The 17,840-nt window shown below is 35.0% G+C and overlaps 1 protein-coding gene across 1 annotated transcript in view; it reads left to right on the top strand.

Moving 5' to 3' along the window:
* The window catches only part of CNTNAP2 (contactin associated protein 2), a gene marked incomplete at both ends in the record, with an annotated part of 998,227 nt that overhangs the window by 434,678 nt on the left and 545,709 nt on the right, over nt 1-17,840 (top strand). The window contains one exon of the mRNA XM_084204413.1: nt 6,543-6,690. Coding sequence (XP_084060539.1) covers nt 6,543-6,690 — 148 coding nt within the window. The remainder of the gene's footprint in view (nt 1-6,542; nt 6,691-17,840) is intronic.

The raw sequence follows: 17,840 nt of genomic DNA, 5'->3' as shown, positions 1-17,840 counted from the left end.
TGTCTAAGTGTTAAAGTCTGTTTAGTTTGTTTAAGACTAAGAGCAAGATAATGATTACTCCCCAATGTGTTCAGAAGCTATTACTAATAAAGTGATCAGTTGATCTTAACAACAAAGATGGAATGTTATTCATTGGTGGGAAGGTTGTATTTTCTCAATTTAAATCAAAGTGTAAATGCTGGATACTAAATCTTGGGAAGAAATTGCAAAAGACTAGGACAGGCTTCCACTGGCAAAATTTTCCACACCAAGCTCATGTGTTTTTCCTGTTGAATTAAGATATGTTTAAAAATGAAAAAAACAAACAAACCACCCTAAAACCTCAAGGTATTTCAGCCTCAGTTGTTTAGTGTATCAGGATGAATAATCACAATTTTCTCTCTGGGAACTGTATGAATCTCTGGGGAATTAATAGCAGGTAATTATGTACATAAATTAATATCATAATGATATTCAGGAATTTGTTAAGACTCTGCAGGAAACATGACTTCTACTAGCAGTGTTGACTTTAGAACCTTAATTATATTTTAATATTTTTTGTGTATAGCTTAGGTTTAAAAGTATTTTAGGGTTCTTCCCATTTATGTCAAGTGGAACAAAACCTATATGGTTCAGCATAAGGGTTGAAATTTCTTCTTCATTATACAGGCTAGAAAATAATTTAGGAGCTTTGTTAATATATGTTTTAAAAATTTTACATGCTATATTTTGTGCTTTTAGCAAAGTGGGAAGAATATCTTTGCCACTGAGATATTTCACACATCTCTGGAATGGCGTATTCAATTTCAGGACGTAGAGAAACTGTCGGTGACACTGTTGGTGCCTTTGCTGTGATGCCCCATAAAGTAAAATTTAACAGCATCCATATGTCTGTGTCCCTTGCTCATGATTCTAAAGGTCAGGGGAATAGGGTTATTAAATGGAGTTCTGGGTAAAAGAAAAACAAACAAAACCCTTCTGTACACATGTGCCTTGTCAGATGTCCTGCCTCAAGTATTCCAGTGATGCAAAGTTAACAAAGGGTGGCTGTCCAGTCCTTAAAAGAAGTCAGTTTCCCTAGCCAAATTCAGATAACTTGGTAATATTTCTCTTCATAAATAAAGGATGAGCAATTGCAAGTAGAAGTACGAGAAAAGCACTTAATTCTTGTGATTGGGATTTATGAGCAAGATGGATAGGGAGTTCTTTGTTTGTTTAGGCTTCATTACTCAAAGTAAATTAAACAATGATAATATTCTACAACAGTACCAGAAGATAAAAGAATGTTTCACTTCCATCCAGTTACTGAGTCACATTCTGAATGCAGTAGTTGGGAGGGTGTGGGGATTTTTGTTTGTGTTTGTTTGTTTACAGGAATTTCATTTGTTTCTGGTTTTAAAAGAAAAACTGCAACCATCAGTACATTAAAACTCACAGATTTGATAACGAAGCTCATATTTGTAATTTGTCTTTCAGGTATCAAAAATTATGCTTAGGTATCATATTTTGCTCTTCAGTTTTCTGTCTTTAAGTTTTAAAAACATTTTCTAGGTACATTATACAGAACTGAATCCCTGCGAGTTATCTGTGAATAAAAAATGACAATATTCCTTAAAGTTTTTTTTTTAAATTAGAGATTTCTGGAGGTTTTTGTGAAAATACCAAAAAAATCAAAGTTCCAGTAGGGGAGGTTGAGTTCTTTTTGAGTAAAAGAGTAGTTATCAGGCTATAAAGTATTGGCATATTTTGTTATAAAAATCAATAATGTTATGTTGCTAAATAATTTTGTTTTGTTTTGAAATGTGAAAGGTTAAAACACAGCAAATAAGCTTTTGGCTTTAGTCTTTGCATGTAATGATAATTCCATTATATTATTCATTAAATTATGATGAATGCATAGTTAGAATATGTTTTCAGCATACAAAGAGAGAATTTTAACTTGAAAGTAAACTTCCTGGGAATCAGTAGAGAATATAAGGGTGTAAGGTGAACAAAAAGATGGATGTGATTAAAAAATGCTAGGAAAGCTTTTGAGAATAGGACAAATAAGTGTACTCAGTTCTAGTGAAAGCCTGCAACTAGATGTTCCTCACTTTGAGTATGTGAGTAGTTTTCCAGAAATTTTTAGCACTACACACATAACATTTGGGTTATATATATAAATACACATACATTTATATAAAAGAGAGAAATGTGGCTGAGGGAAGTATATGGATAGCCACTGAAATTGGGATTTACCTCTAGCACTGGTAATAGAATCAAGTTCATTTGAGCCCACCGTCATCAGTATTATAATGTTTAGTTGATCCCATTTGTTGTTAATCCCGAGCTCTTAGAAGTTCTGGTCATTTTATACCCACAAATGTCAAAGATGAAATTCAGCACAATCATTTGAGGATTTCATCATTTGGGATAAGGGAAATACCTGCTATATCTTTTAATTATTTCAGATACCTTTTATTTTTTCCTATTCAGATTCATTTCTCTGTGAGGTGATTATGCAGAATGCTGTAGATATGCTGTTTTGCTTTGAATGTTTTTAGGGAAAGAGTACAGTATGCAAATTGTAGTGTTATTAATTGTGCTGTTCAATGGAGAGAATGCAGAAATGTTTCTTCAAGTAAAAGATTACTGCTTCCTATGACTTATTTTTACTCCCCGGAGCACAGATGAAAGTACAGCAACCTGTCAAAACTGAGGTAAAAGGGAGATAACCTAGATCTGTTACTTTCTGATGCATTATAAGTTTTTCTTCATTTGCTATTATTCTTTGTTTCTGCCACCTGTTTTCTTACCATTTTTCTTTTACATCTTTTTTTTTCCCCTTCTTCTTGAAGTTAATCTCTTACATTCTCCTTTACCCAATCCTCTTCTTGCTGTTTGAGTATGCATGACACAGTTGGGCTGGGTTTTCATAGGCATTAAGCAAATCTTCACCAGCAAAGAAGAATTGATGAAGTTCAGGTTTTGTCTTTTTTTCTTAAATGTCCAAGTAATAAAGAAGGAACAAATTTTTTAAACATCTTGTCTTCTCTGAAATCTGCTGTGGATTTCAGTCAGCTTGTGCAGAACCAGTTCATGATGTGAATTTTTTCCAGGGCCCCTGGATTTGATCTGCCCTGCAGTGCCAAACATCATTACATCATTCCACTGCACTGCTGGTGGAGAGCTTCCAGCACCCAGCCAGCCCTGCTCTGCTCATTGATGGTCCAGATTCCTGAAAATTGAAGTGTAAAACAGTTTCCAGATTTTCTTTTTTGTGCAGTCAGAGGGCGGGCAGCCATAAGCAAGGCTGTCAACATCTCACTTTTTTAATCCTTCTAGTTTTTGAAAAAAATATTTGGTTTGGAATTTAGGGGGTTTCTATAAAATAAAAATTTCAAGGCTTAGTCAGCTTTCTGCTTAGCTCACCTTGGAGTCCCCAAAAAACCCCAGTTATATTTCCTGAAGACATATTCTGCCTGCCTGTGGATGTTTCCATATTTTATAATGGTATATATATTTCCTATTTCTGCCATTTATAGAGCTGTAGTACCAGGGAACACAGACTCTGTACTGTTTTCACTATTGCAATGTCAAAATAAAGCTAGAAGCATAGACTTTTTTTTCAGAAATTCAGAGACATAAATTATTTCTTCCTCTGATAAAAAGGAAAAAAATAACTATCAAGACCATATCAGTAAGTACATAAAATCAAAGTAGTGAAAAAAGAAATTACTAGTAATTAAGAAAGCTATGAAAAAATTTAGTGGTTCCTCATTTAGGAAATGTCATCCTCCTGTTCCATACATTGCCCTATTTTTACATCATCCTAGAAAGAGCCTACACTGAAGCAATTTTAGTACTCATCTCTGAATAGATCATTAATTTGGATGGAGAATTCTTCACCTGAATTGAGGTGAAGAATTAATTTTCCCCTTAACTAAGTTAGATTCTCTGGTATATATGTAGTGATGTTTTTCAGTGAAATACATGGATTTTTGCTCTGCTTCACAGAGAGCCAAGAAATTGAAAACATCTTTTTGTTCATCTGGTTCAGGATCTGACCACCATCCTTCCATCATTTTACTCTTTGGTTAAAGTACGAAAGTATCCACTTTTGTTCACTTAACATTTCAGGCATTTCTGTGCCTCCTTAATTCAGAGATAAATTCTTTAATGCTGAGAATTTATTTTTAGTCCTTTATTGTAAAAAGCATTTTCTCAAAAGGAGATTTTACAATGTTCTTTCTTTGTCTATAGAATTGAGTACTGTAAAATGGTTGCAAACTGTCCTGTAACAGGAAGCTAAAAGCATTTTGGCCAGTTCTACTTACACACTACTGTTAAGCTGTGTGCTGTTTCATTACAATACTTATGTGAATTTATAATTTAGCTCTACCATTTTAAATTATTGATTAGAATGTACTTGTTCTTCAAGGACGGGATAAAAAATTGAGTCTGAATCTTAACTTTCCATAGCTTTGCTTCCAAGTTTGCCAAACCCTTACCTTCACTTTTCTCCAGGTTGTTTAGTTATGCAAAGAGAATTATACTGATTGTCTCGGCGGTGTCCCCATGTACAGTGGGGTGGCTGAAGCATATAGGTAAAGCCAAAGTGAAATTTAAAAATCACATAATTTTTGCTGTCAACTCTGCTGAATTATTTATTATTTATTTAATTTATTAATTTTAAACTGTATTAGTTGGCCTGTCAAAATAAGTTATCTGTCTTTTAAACCTGCCCTGTTAACTTTTGAAAATTATTTGGAGCTAAACAGCTTCCTCTTAAGGGGTGACAAAAATCTTCGTGAATATGTTTGAAAGCTCCATTTAATATATGTTCAAAAACACTGTTTAGAAAGTATTTGGGGACTTATTTTTGTATCTTTTTTTGTTCTTATTCTGTTGCTGTCCTGTGGAACACTACCTTTGAGAAAAGTGGTTAATACATTCCCAATCTTTTTGTTGCAATGTGAGCTGAAATATGAAGCAGCTAACAGAAGTTAGTATCCAGTACAAGAAAAGAAATGGTTTATAGAACAAAGAATTTTGGAGTTGGGCTCATGAGACAGTATTTTACAGATAAGTGAGCCATTTTGATAATTTTCCCAGTTTGGGTTAAAGAAAAAGCATGATATCTGGCAATAACACTTAAGTGACTTAATGAGATTAATGATCTGAAAAACTTGCCTAATTTATATAGGTATTTACACTGTTTTTCTGAAAAAAATAGTTTTGCAAGGAGGTTTCTTATTGTAAAATTGTATATTTTATTTTTCTTTTTAGCCAGAGATTCACTCCCTGTTTAAAAAAAAAATCTCCTATTAGAGTTGTGGGTCTAAATTATACTTTTAAATCCTATTGGCCAGAAAAGGAGATTTTACAGCAATTGTGCATCATTTTCAAGGTCCTGTAAATTGATTTTTCAGTCTTGCAATAATGGATTTTGGCCTGGTATTTGCATTATCCACAAAGTGTGTATTACTGTTTCCCATTTATTTAAATGAAGGCTGTGTTTAAAAGATACTCTTCTGCTGGAGACTAAATGGAATGTGCTTTATTAATCTGGGAAAGCCTTATTCTCGGTTGACTATGTTTATGCATTCAGCAGAGGTTACTGATTAATATGGCAATAGGAACCCTTGAAATGCCAGGTACCTGGTGGGATCAGCTCTCTTTCTGACAAAGGACTGGTAAAGCACAAGTCAGGGTAAAAAGTTTGGAGAGCTATAGAAAATACGTTTGATTTTGAGAGCCTTTTTTATCTATAATTTAATTAAATTATGTAGAAAATATTATGTCTTCCTATATTCAGCTTCCTTTGACCATAACACTTCTAGGAAATGAAAAAAATACAAATAAGCCTGAACCAAAATAACCAGCAAACCATTTAGTAGGGTTTTGATAAGATTATACCAGGCATCATAAAATTAAAACATTTCCAAATGGAATTTATTCTCGAACTGTGAAGCCTTGAGGTTCTGGGATTTCTAGAACAAGATTAAGAAAGCAGGCAGCTTCTCGGCAGGATTTTTTGTAATTGGTCACTGTATGCTTTCCTTTGTCTTCTCTTCAGCTCAGAAGAGAGGACTGTTCATTTCCTTATATCACCCAAATATATAAGTACTTCAAAGACACTAATTAATGTCTCTTACTAACTTATTTATGAAGTGAGGAGTGCCTTAATCATCGTTTAGCTGCAGCACAAAAAAATTAAGGTAAATGTAACTGTTAACATGTTTTAATTGTGTGAGTCCACTAAAGAAAGGATCCTGTGCATCTTCCTTACATCTAGCACCACCTGGATCTACTATGCATGGTACAAAATAATTATTCTTCTAAGACTTTTTTTTTAATAAGTAGCATCTGAGCATGTAATTAACTATTCCTATAACTGCAAGCAAAAGACCAACTTCAATTTTATCTCTTTCAATATTTTGATGACTATGGTTTGCAGTAGTAGTCCTTATTATTTGTTTTTTTGTTCCACTACTGATACTTATTACAGGATTTTATATGTATTTCTTCAGATGTCAACCATATAGGCACTAGAACTGATTACTTTTTCTTTTCTCCCTTAGGCATTTCCTGGAAATGCAAACTCTGACAGCGTGGTCCGGCATGATTTACAACATCCAGTTATTGCTCGCTATGTAAGGATAGTTCCTTTGGACTGGAATGGAGAGGGCCAAATTGGCTTAAGAGTTGAAGTCTACGGTTGCTCCTACTGTAAGTTTTTCCATGATGATCCTTTTTTTCCCACCCCTAAATAAAAACTTGCATTGAATTTTGGATTAAATGCAAATATCAAAGACTTTGGCCATCCTGACTTGGGTCCAAGATTGCTAGTTGTGTTACCTAGGGCTTCATGTAATATTTGTTGGAATTTAATTCTGAGTTGATAGTTTGTTCTTCTCTGGAAGATGCAAGATTGGGATTTGCAATACTGCTTTGAAGTTGCTCCTTTTCATCTTCATGGTTTCTGTTGTAGAAGGCTTTGGCTAATGTATAGGCTTGATTGGGACATTTGAGGAAGAGATCATGTTCAAGCATGATCATGTCATGTTGGGTCTTGAGAGATGAAATGGAAACAGGATGTAATTTATTGCCAGGTATGAGAGATAAAATTAAAGCAGTAAATAAGAGTTCTATCAGAATAGCTCAGATTGTCTAAATATCTGACACGTTTTTCTGTGATATTTCATTGAGTATTTGAATGTGACTTCAGAATTTCTCCTGAAATCTGCATAAGCAATGGTACAAGTGCTTCCATAGCTAAGGGCAGAACTGATAATGCTTTAAGAAATTTTGCCTTTCCTTTAATTCAGTCCAGCCAGTGCTTAAGTTGGCAAACCTGCAGAACTGAGCTTATGATATCCTATTTCTATATACTTTTTAGGCAGCATCCTGGATTTCTTGGTATTTTAGCTGGGAGATGTTATTTGAGATTTGTCTTTTAATAGCCAGACTTTAGAATATAATGTGGAATACTCATCACTCACTTCCTTGGGTGACATAAGACCTATTGGAGTCCTTCACCATCTTGACTAGCAAAAAAAGCTGGGATTTCAGTTGTTTTTTTTTAAATTTGATTAGATAGTCAACAGACTCCATACTTTCATTCAACACCAATAGAACCATGAGGAATAGACTTTTGATATTTTTCTTATTTCCATACAATGACTGCTTTAAAAATGTATATTGGATCACAGAGAATTTCCGAACAGCTGGAACTTAGTTGAGAAATCAAATCAAATGCTATGGTATTGATGCTGCTGCACTGGGGGTACACATGGTTGTTATAAATATTTGCAAAAATACAAGAGCAGGACCTGTTGCAATAAGACAAAGCATCATGGTTTTAAACTAATAGGTGGTCAATTCAGATTAGATATAAGGAAGACATTTTTTACAATGAGGGTTCTAGAACACTGTAACAATTTGCCCACAGAGGCAGTGGATGCTCCATCCCTGGAAACGTTTAAACTCAGATTTATTTGGACTCTGAGAACCTGATCTAGTTGAAGGTGTCTCTGATTATTGCAGAGGGATTGAACTAGATGGCCTTTAAAGGTCCCTTCCAACCCAAACTGTTCCATGTTTCTGTGATATCTGTTGCCTGAGGAACTGTAGGTTACACTAAAGTTAATTCATACTCAAAGAGAATTGAGCTTCTGAAGTTTTAGGCACAACTCTGATTATTCAGTACATGGCTCTTAATAAACAAGTGTTTACCATCATACTGCTAAAATGTTTTATGTGCTGTTTTAAGTGCACCAAACACTACAGCATGGCTAATTTTCCATCATAATAAATTCTTGCTTCTAAGTATACCTGCTTGCTTGTACATCAAATGTAAATTCAGGCCTTTGATACAAGAAGCCAACATCTAGTTTACTGTCAAATATAACTCTCTTTAACAGAATAAAATGCAGCAGAATCAAACAAGAAACCCCACGATATTTACTGCAATATTTACACATAAAAATGGTACATTTTGATGAGATGAATAGACAAAATGCTGTAGGTACGCAACAAGATACTTTTAGAGGCTTAAAGTAAAGGTGAGAAAAAGTAAAACACAGCTTCCTGACAAAATTATTTTAGCTGTTTGATGGAAAGTTGCTTGCTTGCTGAACTTTTGGTGGAGAATAAAAAGCCCCTGCCAAGAACACAATATATGGAACCATAAAAATAATGATAAAATGTGTCTTCACAGAAGAACTAAGGTGACCCGATATAATTTCATAATTTTACTGATAGAGTATTACTGGTCTGTTTGTATTAGAAATTATTTCAGTAATCAGTGGAGAATTTTTTATTGTAAGATTTAAAATAATATATTCTGGTTTTATGTGTAAAGGGACTTTTCCTTCAACTTTTCTGCTTCAATGCAGTGTGGTTTTTACATGCAGGAATTGGGCTGCTCCCAAAATGGTATCAGTAGAGAGCAGCAGAGCAGCTGAGAAGAAAAACTAAAAAATAACTGTGTAAAGAGAGAGGAAGGCAGCCCTTTGGTATGAATACTGTAACCAGGGAGTACTGTTTACAAATTCCCAGCTTGTCTTCAAATGAATTATTTGGAGGCAGGTGTAAATGCTGCACCTTTCCATGTAGATGTGTCCTTTGGCAGAGGCCAAGTTTTTAACCTTATGATTAGAAGTGCATATATTTGCATATAAATATAAGCACTGTCATTAACCAGTGTTATTTGCAGATTAATCCTTCTGCCATTTAAGGAACTAACCATTTAGATAATCACCAATTTTAAAAGCCTGATTAAAAACCAGACGTCTACTCAAATCTTCCCCAATTTTTGGAACTATTACCTAAATAAAAGGCTGCCCAATATACCACAATTTTAATTTTTCTTTTAGTTAATCAATAATGTACTCTTTTATTTAGATATATTCAGATACAAAATTCAGATTTTCCCACATTGCACACAAGGTTTAATTGGAAAGTCATGCACACTGGCTGTTAAAACTCTTTCCTTGCACAATGCTGCAACCTGGCCATTAGCCTCAGACCTTTAAGAAAAATGCTTCCTCATATTGAACTGCTTATTCAAATATCAGGTCACTAATTGCCGCATTTCTGGCTCCTATTTTGTTTGTATATGTATATAAGACACACATTTAACTTTTTTGCACCGGGGTGAAATCCATGTCCTTCCTTGCGCAGCAAATTGAGTTTAAAAAGAGGTGTGTTTTCCAGAGAGCAATTAGACTTCACATCTGTACCCTGAAGAAGTTCATAGCATTACCAAATCTTCTTCTTTTAGTGTTGGTTTGCTTAAAGTTTAAAATCTGTTCTTTTAAATTTCATTTCTGTATTTTGTGTAGATGAGATCTGTGGGGTTGTCTTCTATCAGAAGAGTTCACAGAAGTCACCGAAAAAGAATTAGGGCCTTACTCTGCAACAAGGTTCAGAATGAAATTTGGGGTTTTTTTTCTTTTTCTGTAGTGGAAAATTGACTATATCATATCAGAAAAAAAAAAAAAAGTATTAAAATTGGATAAAGAACTTGCTTAATAGCTAAACTAATGGAGAAATTTCATGAGCAAAATAAGCTTGAAAAATCAGAGCAAATAGACTATTATATAACATTAAAACCACTTTTTGGTCAATGAAACTTTTAGCTTTTATTTGAAACTTATGAGTTTCATAAACTATAAAGGGGAAAAGGGTCTTTACATTTGGAGTAACATCATATATCTAAAAGCAAGTCACAAAGAAGAAAGCAATATAACCAAAGTCAAAATATCCACTGAAATCAGTTAAATGACAACTGATGGCTGAATTTATTCATGCTCTTTTGGAGACAGAGAGTGATGGCACATGACATGGATCTTCCACCCTGTTCACTTTTATGAATTTTTGAGACAGGCAGCAAAGACGTGGCATCTGGAGGCCATGAAAACTACAATATAAACTACAATATATCACTTTTACTACTGATTCATGAAGACCATAATAAGCTCCTGCAGGATCATTGCCATATGAATAGTTCCCTTAATCTCCATCCTGTGGCAGATGAATGCCTACAAAAAAAGGGCAATAAGACTATTATTGCATAGGCTTTGGCTATGCTTTTCCAGGTAGCTGTAAGAGGCCTTCTGGGTCATGAAATCCTGTGAGAGGAAAACACTTAATTCATAGAGGAGTTGTTATATGGCTGTGCTGGTTTTCTGGATCCGAACAGTACATTTGTAGCTTTTTAATGCAATTGCACGTTTGATGGTAAAAATTTTCAAATTTCCAATGACTCAGTTCTGAATTGTAGGATATACTTGAAAAAAACCCAAACACCTGGAGATGGCAGAAAGCCATGCAAATATTCAATATACTGAAGGCAGGAACAATTATAAAGCTCCATAAATGGCTGCAAGCCAAGCTGTTTACATTTACTGACCACCTCTATTTGCTAACACTTAGGCAGCAGTGGGACTGAGCAAATCTGTTCTTTTTCAGATATTAGCTCAACTACACATACTGCTATGTCAAATGTAACTGTTTCAGTTTTCTGATTGATGACTGGTTTGGTTTTATTTTTAGAGAGGGAGGAAAAGAAGGAAAAATAGTAACCACAGTCCTGTGGTTAGTCATGAAATAATGAATATTTTTATGGTGAGCATTTACTCTACAAATAGTAAAGTGAATGAAATTTTGGTCATGGAATCATGTTACAAGAATTAAAATTTGGAGGTGCTCTTAAGGGGTGAGCCAAATGAATATTTTCAAGAACTGATTAGGAAGTATTGAAGTGGTAAAACCTGTGGGCTGAACAGATCTTTTGGTTGCTGTAGTTAATCTTGTTTGCCTGCGGTGACTTTGGGTTAAAACACTGTTTCCTTTGACATTTCATTCTGCATTCACCTATACTTATCTGCTAGGAAATTTTCTTATTTGAAACCTGCTTAGCTTGGTTTAATGCTATAGGCACTGACCAACTATCCATGTCTCACTGTGCCCCATGGTTGCCATGCACACTTAAAAGAGAAACTTCCATATTGTCCAGAATAATCTGTTGTGTCCAAATAACAAAATGACTGCTTAAGGTAGGGGAGAAAGCTGCTTTATTTCCCTTTTATTGAATCTTAACACGTTTCACCTGTCCAGATTCAAAGGTGTACCCTGGATATTTTGTTTCACCAACATATCGCATAAAAAAGGTCCCTTGAAGTGTCATGACTCCTATTGAAATACCCTGTGGTAAAAAAAATAAATTATAATATGTTAATAAATGTATGCATACATATTTCTGCTCTTATACTTTTGGTACATGTGTGAATATATGCCTACATGGTGAAGGTACTTATGAAGTCCAGTAATCTGCATAAAATTTCCTAGGTCTTCTTATAATATTTTATTACCTATAATAAATGTGCTACTAAGTTTTCTGGTCAGACTTTTCTGTCCACCCAAGTGATGAAACTTCATAAAAATATTAACTGTCAGAAAAGAAGAATAATTTTGAAATGCTCATTTTGTGGAATCATATAATATTTCTAGAATCTTTACTAACTTGCTGTAAGTGACAGTTCTTTGTACATACAGGGATTGTAATGTGGGGGAAAAACAGAACTAAAAATGATTTAGCAGAGGCTGCTGTGAGCTACAAAAACTTTCCTTGTATCAGTGGTTTGGACAGTAAAGAGTTCTGCTAAGCATCCAGCTGTTTTTCCCCTTTTCTCTCAAATTTCAGTATTTCTGTCCTGGGAACTTCTGTGCCTATTTAGGCTTATGTGTTTGATTTTTAGCCTTCATCTTCACAGCTCATCAGTGGCAAACACAGCTTGATAGTCTCCTCCTGACATTAAAGGTGCATGGATGAATACTCATATCTAAACTGTGGAGAGTGAGGGAAAAGAAATGTGAACTTTTCTATGAAAACATTTAAAGATCTGTTTGAATTTGAGCTCTGTTGCTAAGTTTGCTTCCTTGTTAGTGCATTTTTTGTCCACCTTTTTGTCAGACAAGAGATTTGGTTTTTTCTGAAGGTCATGAAAATGGCCACCTTTTATCCTCCAGATAGTCTCAGGTCATGTTAGTCATTTAACAGAAGAGTTTTGTAATTTAAGACTAAAAATACCCTCTGTCTTTACAAGTATTCTCTACTACAGATCTTTCTTCTACAGATTTTTCTACTACAGATTTTTGTTCTCCATGGCCTCTCCAGGAAAGAGCACTTGTGACTGTTTCTGTACACATTTTCATATATTTTTCCATGAAAAATACGTGAGAACAGGCTTTAGTCCATTTATTACCTTGAGATGTTATCACTGAAACAAGCATGGGCTGGTTTTGGTAATAGATACCACTTAAATTTTAAAATAATAAAAAAAAAAAGTTGTGCTTTTTTGTTTAGTGCATTAAGAAATAAACTTCTAAAATCAGAAGATTCAGGCTGAAACAAAAAATATTTCCAAATACCTTATTGTTTAACTCTTTTTTTTCTAAATCAAATATTTCAGAAATATTTGACTTAAAAGGAATTTTTAGTAGAAAAAAATTTATTTTATTCTTCATCTTTTTGCTAATCTGATGCAATACGAGGTTCTTTACTGTCACAAACAGTAAAGATTTCATAAAGGATTTTATGAAAAATCCTTTCCTTAGGATTTTTCTCCTGAGAAGCTGAGAGGCCTCAGGAACAAAATGTAAACTAGGATTATCTGCTGCTGTGGAATGCAACAGGTGGATCTGTGATTGGTCTCATGAGGTTGTTTCTAATTAATGGCCAATCACAGTCCACCTGTCTCGGACTGTTTCGGTCAGTCCGAACATTTGTTATTAATTTCTTTTTCTATTCTTAGCCAGCCTTCTGATGAAATACTTTCTTCTATTCTTTTAGTATAGTGTTAATATAATATATATCATAAAATAATAAATCAAGCCTTCTCAACATGGAGTCAACTTTCTCATCTCTTCCCTCATCCTGGGACCCCTGCGAACACCTCCAAACTTTTCCTGTCTCAACTTTTTGCATCCAGTACAAAAAGGAAAAATCCATTATTTTCCACTTGTAATTGTAATGAGGCTACTGGCAGATATTTTCAAGCACCACAGCTTTGAGAAGTGCAACAACTGTGTGTATTCTTCCCAGGTTCACTTGTTAGCTGCCACTGAAAATGTAATCAGCGTGCTGGTTTCAGCTGTGGCAGAGTTAATTTTCTTCACAGTGGCTGGTGTGGGGCTGTGTTTTGGATTTGTGCTGAACACAGGGTTGATAGTACAGAAATGTGTTTGTTGTTGCTGAGCAGGGCCGGCACAGATCCCAGATCTTTTTTGTTTCTTGCACAGCCACATTGATGAGAAAGTTGGTGCTGCATGAGGGGCTGGGAGGAGACACAGCCAGGATAGGTGACACAAAGTGACCAAAGGAATATTCCAGACTGTATGGCATCTGGTTCAGCATACAAAGTGGGGAGAAGAAAGAAAAAGAGGGAGATGTTTGAGGTGATGGCGTTTGTCTTCCCAAGTAACCATCACGTGTGATGGGGCCCCGCTCTCCTGGAGATAGCTGAACACCTGCCTGTCCATGGGAAGTGGTGATTGAATTTTTTGTTTTGCTCTGTCTGTGGCTTTTGCTTTCCTTATTAAACTATCTTTATCTCAACCCATGAGTTTTCTACCTTTTACTCTGCTACTATTTTCTCCAATCCTGCTGGTGAGGGAGGGAGTGGCTGTGTGGGGCTTGGTTACTGGATGGGGTTAAACCATGACAGTCAGCCAGAGAAAAACAAGTATATTTTGTATTAATACATGACCCACCAGCTTTTTAAGTCATATTCCTCCAGAATTTTCAACTACATTTGAATATTTTTTCAATCATTCATCATTTCCTTGAACATAAGCAGCTGGCTTGTTTGTAAAGGTTATTTTAATTCTCTTTTTGCTGTGAAATGAAGAAAAACTTTTCCCTAGCATATAAACAGAATTTATGGCCAAATTTGATAAAATCTTGCAGGGTTTGATGAATGTTTTTTAAAGCCAGATATGGCTGTTGTGTAAAAATAGCAGACTAATGTTTTCTAATCAGTTTTTCAGCAACTGCCCACACGCACCACAGAAGGGGATCCTCCTTACAGTGGTCTGTAACCAGTTAATAGGAAGATAGAGATTTAAGACATATCCTTCAATAACCATCTGAAAACATCAAAACCAGAAGCAGAACTAGAGTGTGCTTTTTCCCAAAGTAAGAATGGTTGCATTTAGGTAACTACAGTCAAAACCATCAGTCTAATCACAATAATCTTGCCTTTCATCTTTTTTTGCCTGAATGAAGGCTCATGATGTCTATGCCCAGCATTATTTTCTTGCATTCCTGTAAGTGGTGATTGATCCCTTTGTCCATGGTGACTCATTCACTAGAGAAATCAGGTAGATTTTTTGGGGTTTTTTTTTCCTCATGAAACAAAAAAATTCATCAGATTTCAAACTGTAGGTCTTGATTCTATGCCATTGATTTGAAGCCTGAAGAACCAAATATATTAAGGATGCAGTTACTTCCAGACTCAGTTTAATTTATTCTGCTTTTTTGCAGAATTCTGGGTGAAGATGATACATTTTGTATCTTTTATTTTAGGCATGGCATGTGGAGTCTTACTGTGAGTAAATTCTTATTTCCTCTCTGCCAAAAGTTAGTGTTCTCTGATTAGAAAGTGCACCTACCAAAGAAAGTTTGGCACCTGCCAAAACTTCAAGTATTAGAGACATTATTCAAATGCCTTTTAAACACTGTAGCTCTGTTAATTGCTCTTGCCAGACTGCAGGGGATGCTTTTTAAAGCTAAACTGAAGAATGCATCGTCCTGTTCCTGGCTGCACATGCACATTGTGTTAAAGCTTGTGAGCACTGTCTCTGAAACAGAGTCAGAAAAATAAAATGAAATCCTGTTTCCAGTTGTAACCTTTGTGTTATACGTCTTTCAGAGACTGCTGGCATTTCAGACAAATATTAGCATTGTTATTCAACTCACAGTGAGCACAGGGAATGGAATAGAATGAAACAGAGCAGAAAGGAACAGAATAGAATAGAGCATAACAGAACACAGCTGAGCATTTATGTGCTGTTATGCCCAGAGCTCTGCACGAGAAGCTATGACCCAGGTTTGAGGGCTCCACCCTGGAGAACAGCTCTCTGCAGCGCAGGTGGCAGGGCCATCCAGGTGACAGGGCCAGCGTCCTCACAGCTCTGGGATGAGACCAGAGGTCTCAGTTTATCCTATATGAGTCCCATCCTGCTTATGTTGGTCTAAATATTTAGACATTCTCTAAAATCCTTTGTCCTCCCTGGAGCAGCATAAATTTCCCAACAGCCCTTCCACTCTGAGACAGTGCCTTGCCAAGCCTTGCCTTACCTTCAACTTTCCTGATGGTATCCCTATGCAAAGAAGGAACATTTGCCTTTCTGTCCAGCCTCTCCTGCAGGTACAACTATCTGGACAATGAGGTAAAGCTACCTACAGTGTCCTGGTCAAATCCCTCCAGTCCAATAATTCTCTGTTGCTAAAAGCCCATAAGAAAACTAACAGTCAAACTTACTTTTGGGTGTGTTTCTTGTACCAGTGAATTATACTAAAATAAACAAATATTTGGCTTAGCTAAGCAATATCATAGATTCAATGGCTTCGGTTATGAAGGCATCAAATGCCTCATAAACTTTCTGAGATTGGATTCTTTGCTTCTTTCCTTTTAGTCTAAGTATTTCTTAGGCTGTCACAAGAAGTTATTAATTCACAATGGAAGTGTTCCATGAAATATGTATGGAAAAATGTTAGCTCTATTCAGATGTAGCCCTTTTTGTTAGAAGATTTTAGGCTCCATGATATTGGAACATTTCTGGTTTTGTTCTGACTGTAATGCTAAACAAAAGAAAATAAAGGAATTTTTTTCTCTTGAATATAGTTCAAGTTGAAGTACTTTTGTGTATGGTTTCATCTGGATATTTAGATTGCTTCCTAAATTGCTCATTGAATAGAAAAGGGTTAGAGAGTTCACTTACTAATTACCTGTTTGTACTTGGTGCAGATTGAGGTGAAGGAAAATCCTTTAAATTACAATAGTTGTAATTTTTTAGAAAGGCCACTGTGCATCAGAGATGATTAAGGCCTTTATAGTACCCTGTCTTTTTTATAGTGCATGTAATAATAATAAAATTGATGTAGAAACGTGGGAAAAAAAATTATCTGTCTTTTAAAGATTAAAAATTCGTGGCACATTTAGAATTTGACTATCCTTTAGGAATTCAGTGTGAAACTGCTTGAATGCTGCAGGAAAAATTTAAATATGTTCATAAGTTTACACACATCAATTTGAAATTCTGTTTTAACATTTTGCAGAAGTCTGGTCAAACAACAATGACAAGGTACAAGCCAAAATGGCAACCATAAGCAAAGAGTGAAAATGCACATTCACATTTGGGTGTAGGCTTTGTATTTTCATGGCGACTTGAATTCTGAGATTTACATTCATTGAAAAGAACATAAAGTTATGTTATATGAACCGTAATCATATGCACGTATACCTATTTCAGGTACTTAATCTGACCTGTTTCTAAATGAGCAGCTGCCATTCCTGTACTATCTAGAAACTAAGAAAACCAAGCTCCTCACATTAGTGCCTAGCAATTCTAAAATTTAAGAATATATCTTTAAATAATGAAGAAAGCTGTGGAAATTTTGAAAATAATGTAAGTCAATCAAAAATAAAAGAGAAATAAAAGGATTTTTATACATTCTAATTCTGTATATTCCTCAGATTTTATCAGCCAGCATTTTAAAGTTTCATATGGATTACTGTTAAAAAATAATGAATATCTTATTAATAAATAATAAATATTAAAAAATAATGAATAGCTTATGGGATAGGATCTGATCCTGCCAATCCTCTAGAAACTTTCTTGCATAGTAATGTTTCTATCTTTGACAAGGTAATTAGAGTTTAATTCTTTTAGTAGGGACATGTTCTTTATTTTTTTTTTTTCCTAATAGACCATATGTATTTAATTGTCCTCTTGGTCTTAAATAAATTGAAGAACTTGAGAAACTGGCTTTCTAAAGCCACAGCTATAAAAAAAAGATCAATAATTTCGTTACCTAAAAAAAAGCCCTAAAAATTGATTAGGAAGAACTGCAATTTTTGTACCAAACCTATATGCAAGGCTGCCAATGCTGTTTTGTAGTGATTTGTTTTGGTAATTATCTTTGTTTACGGATAGTCAGAGCCAGGGTATTTTGTAAAGGGGTAATGAATCAGTCAAGAGAAGCAAACTTTCAGTAAACATGGACAGGCCAGAGAAGGTAGTTGCTCATTTTCTTCAAGGTGGGAGGACGTTTTTGTAGCTGTGGTAGAGGATGTTGGCGATAGTGTGAT

This window comes from Fringilla coelebs (genome assembly GCF_963513975.1).
Source record: "Fringilla coelebs genome assembly, chromosome: 1".
In the NCBI taxonomy this organism is placed as follows: Eukaryota; Metazoa; Chordata; class Aves; order Passeriformes; family Fringillidae; genus Fringilla; species Fringilla coelebs.
Note: the sequence above shows the minus strand (reverse complement) of the source record. Positions and strands in the feature narration are given on the sequence as shown.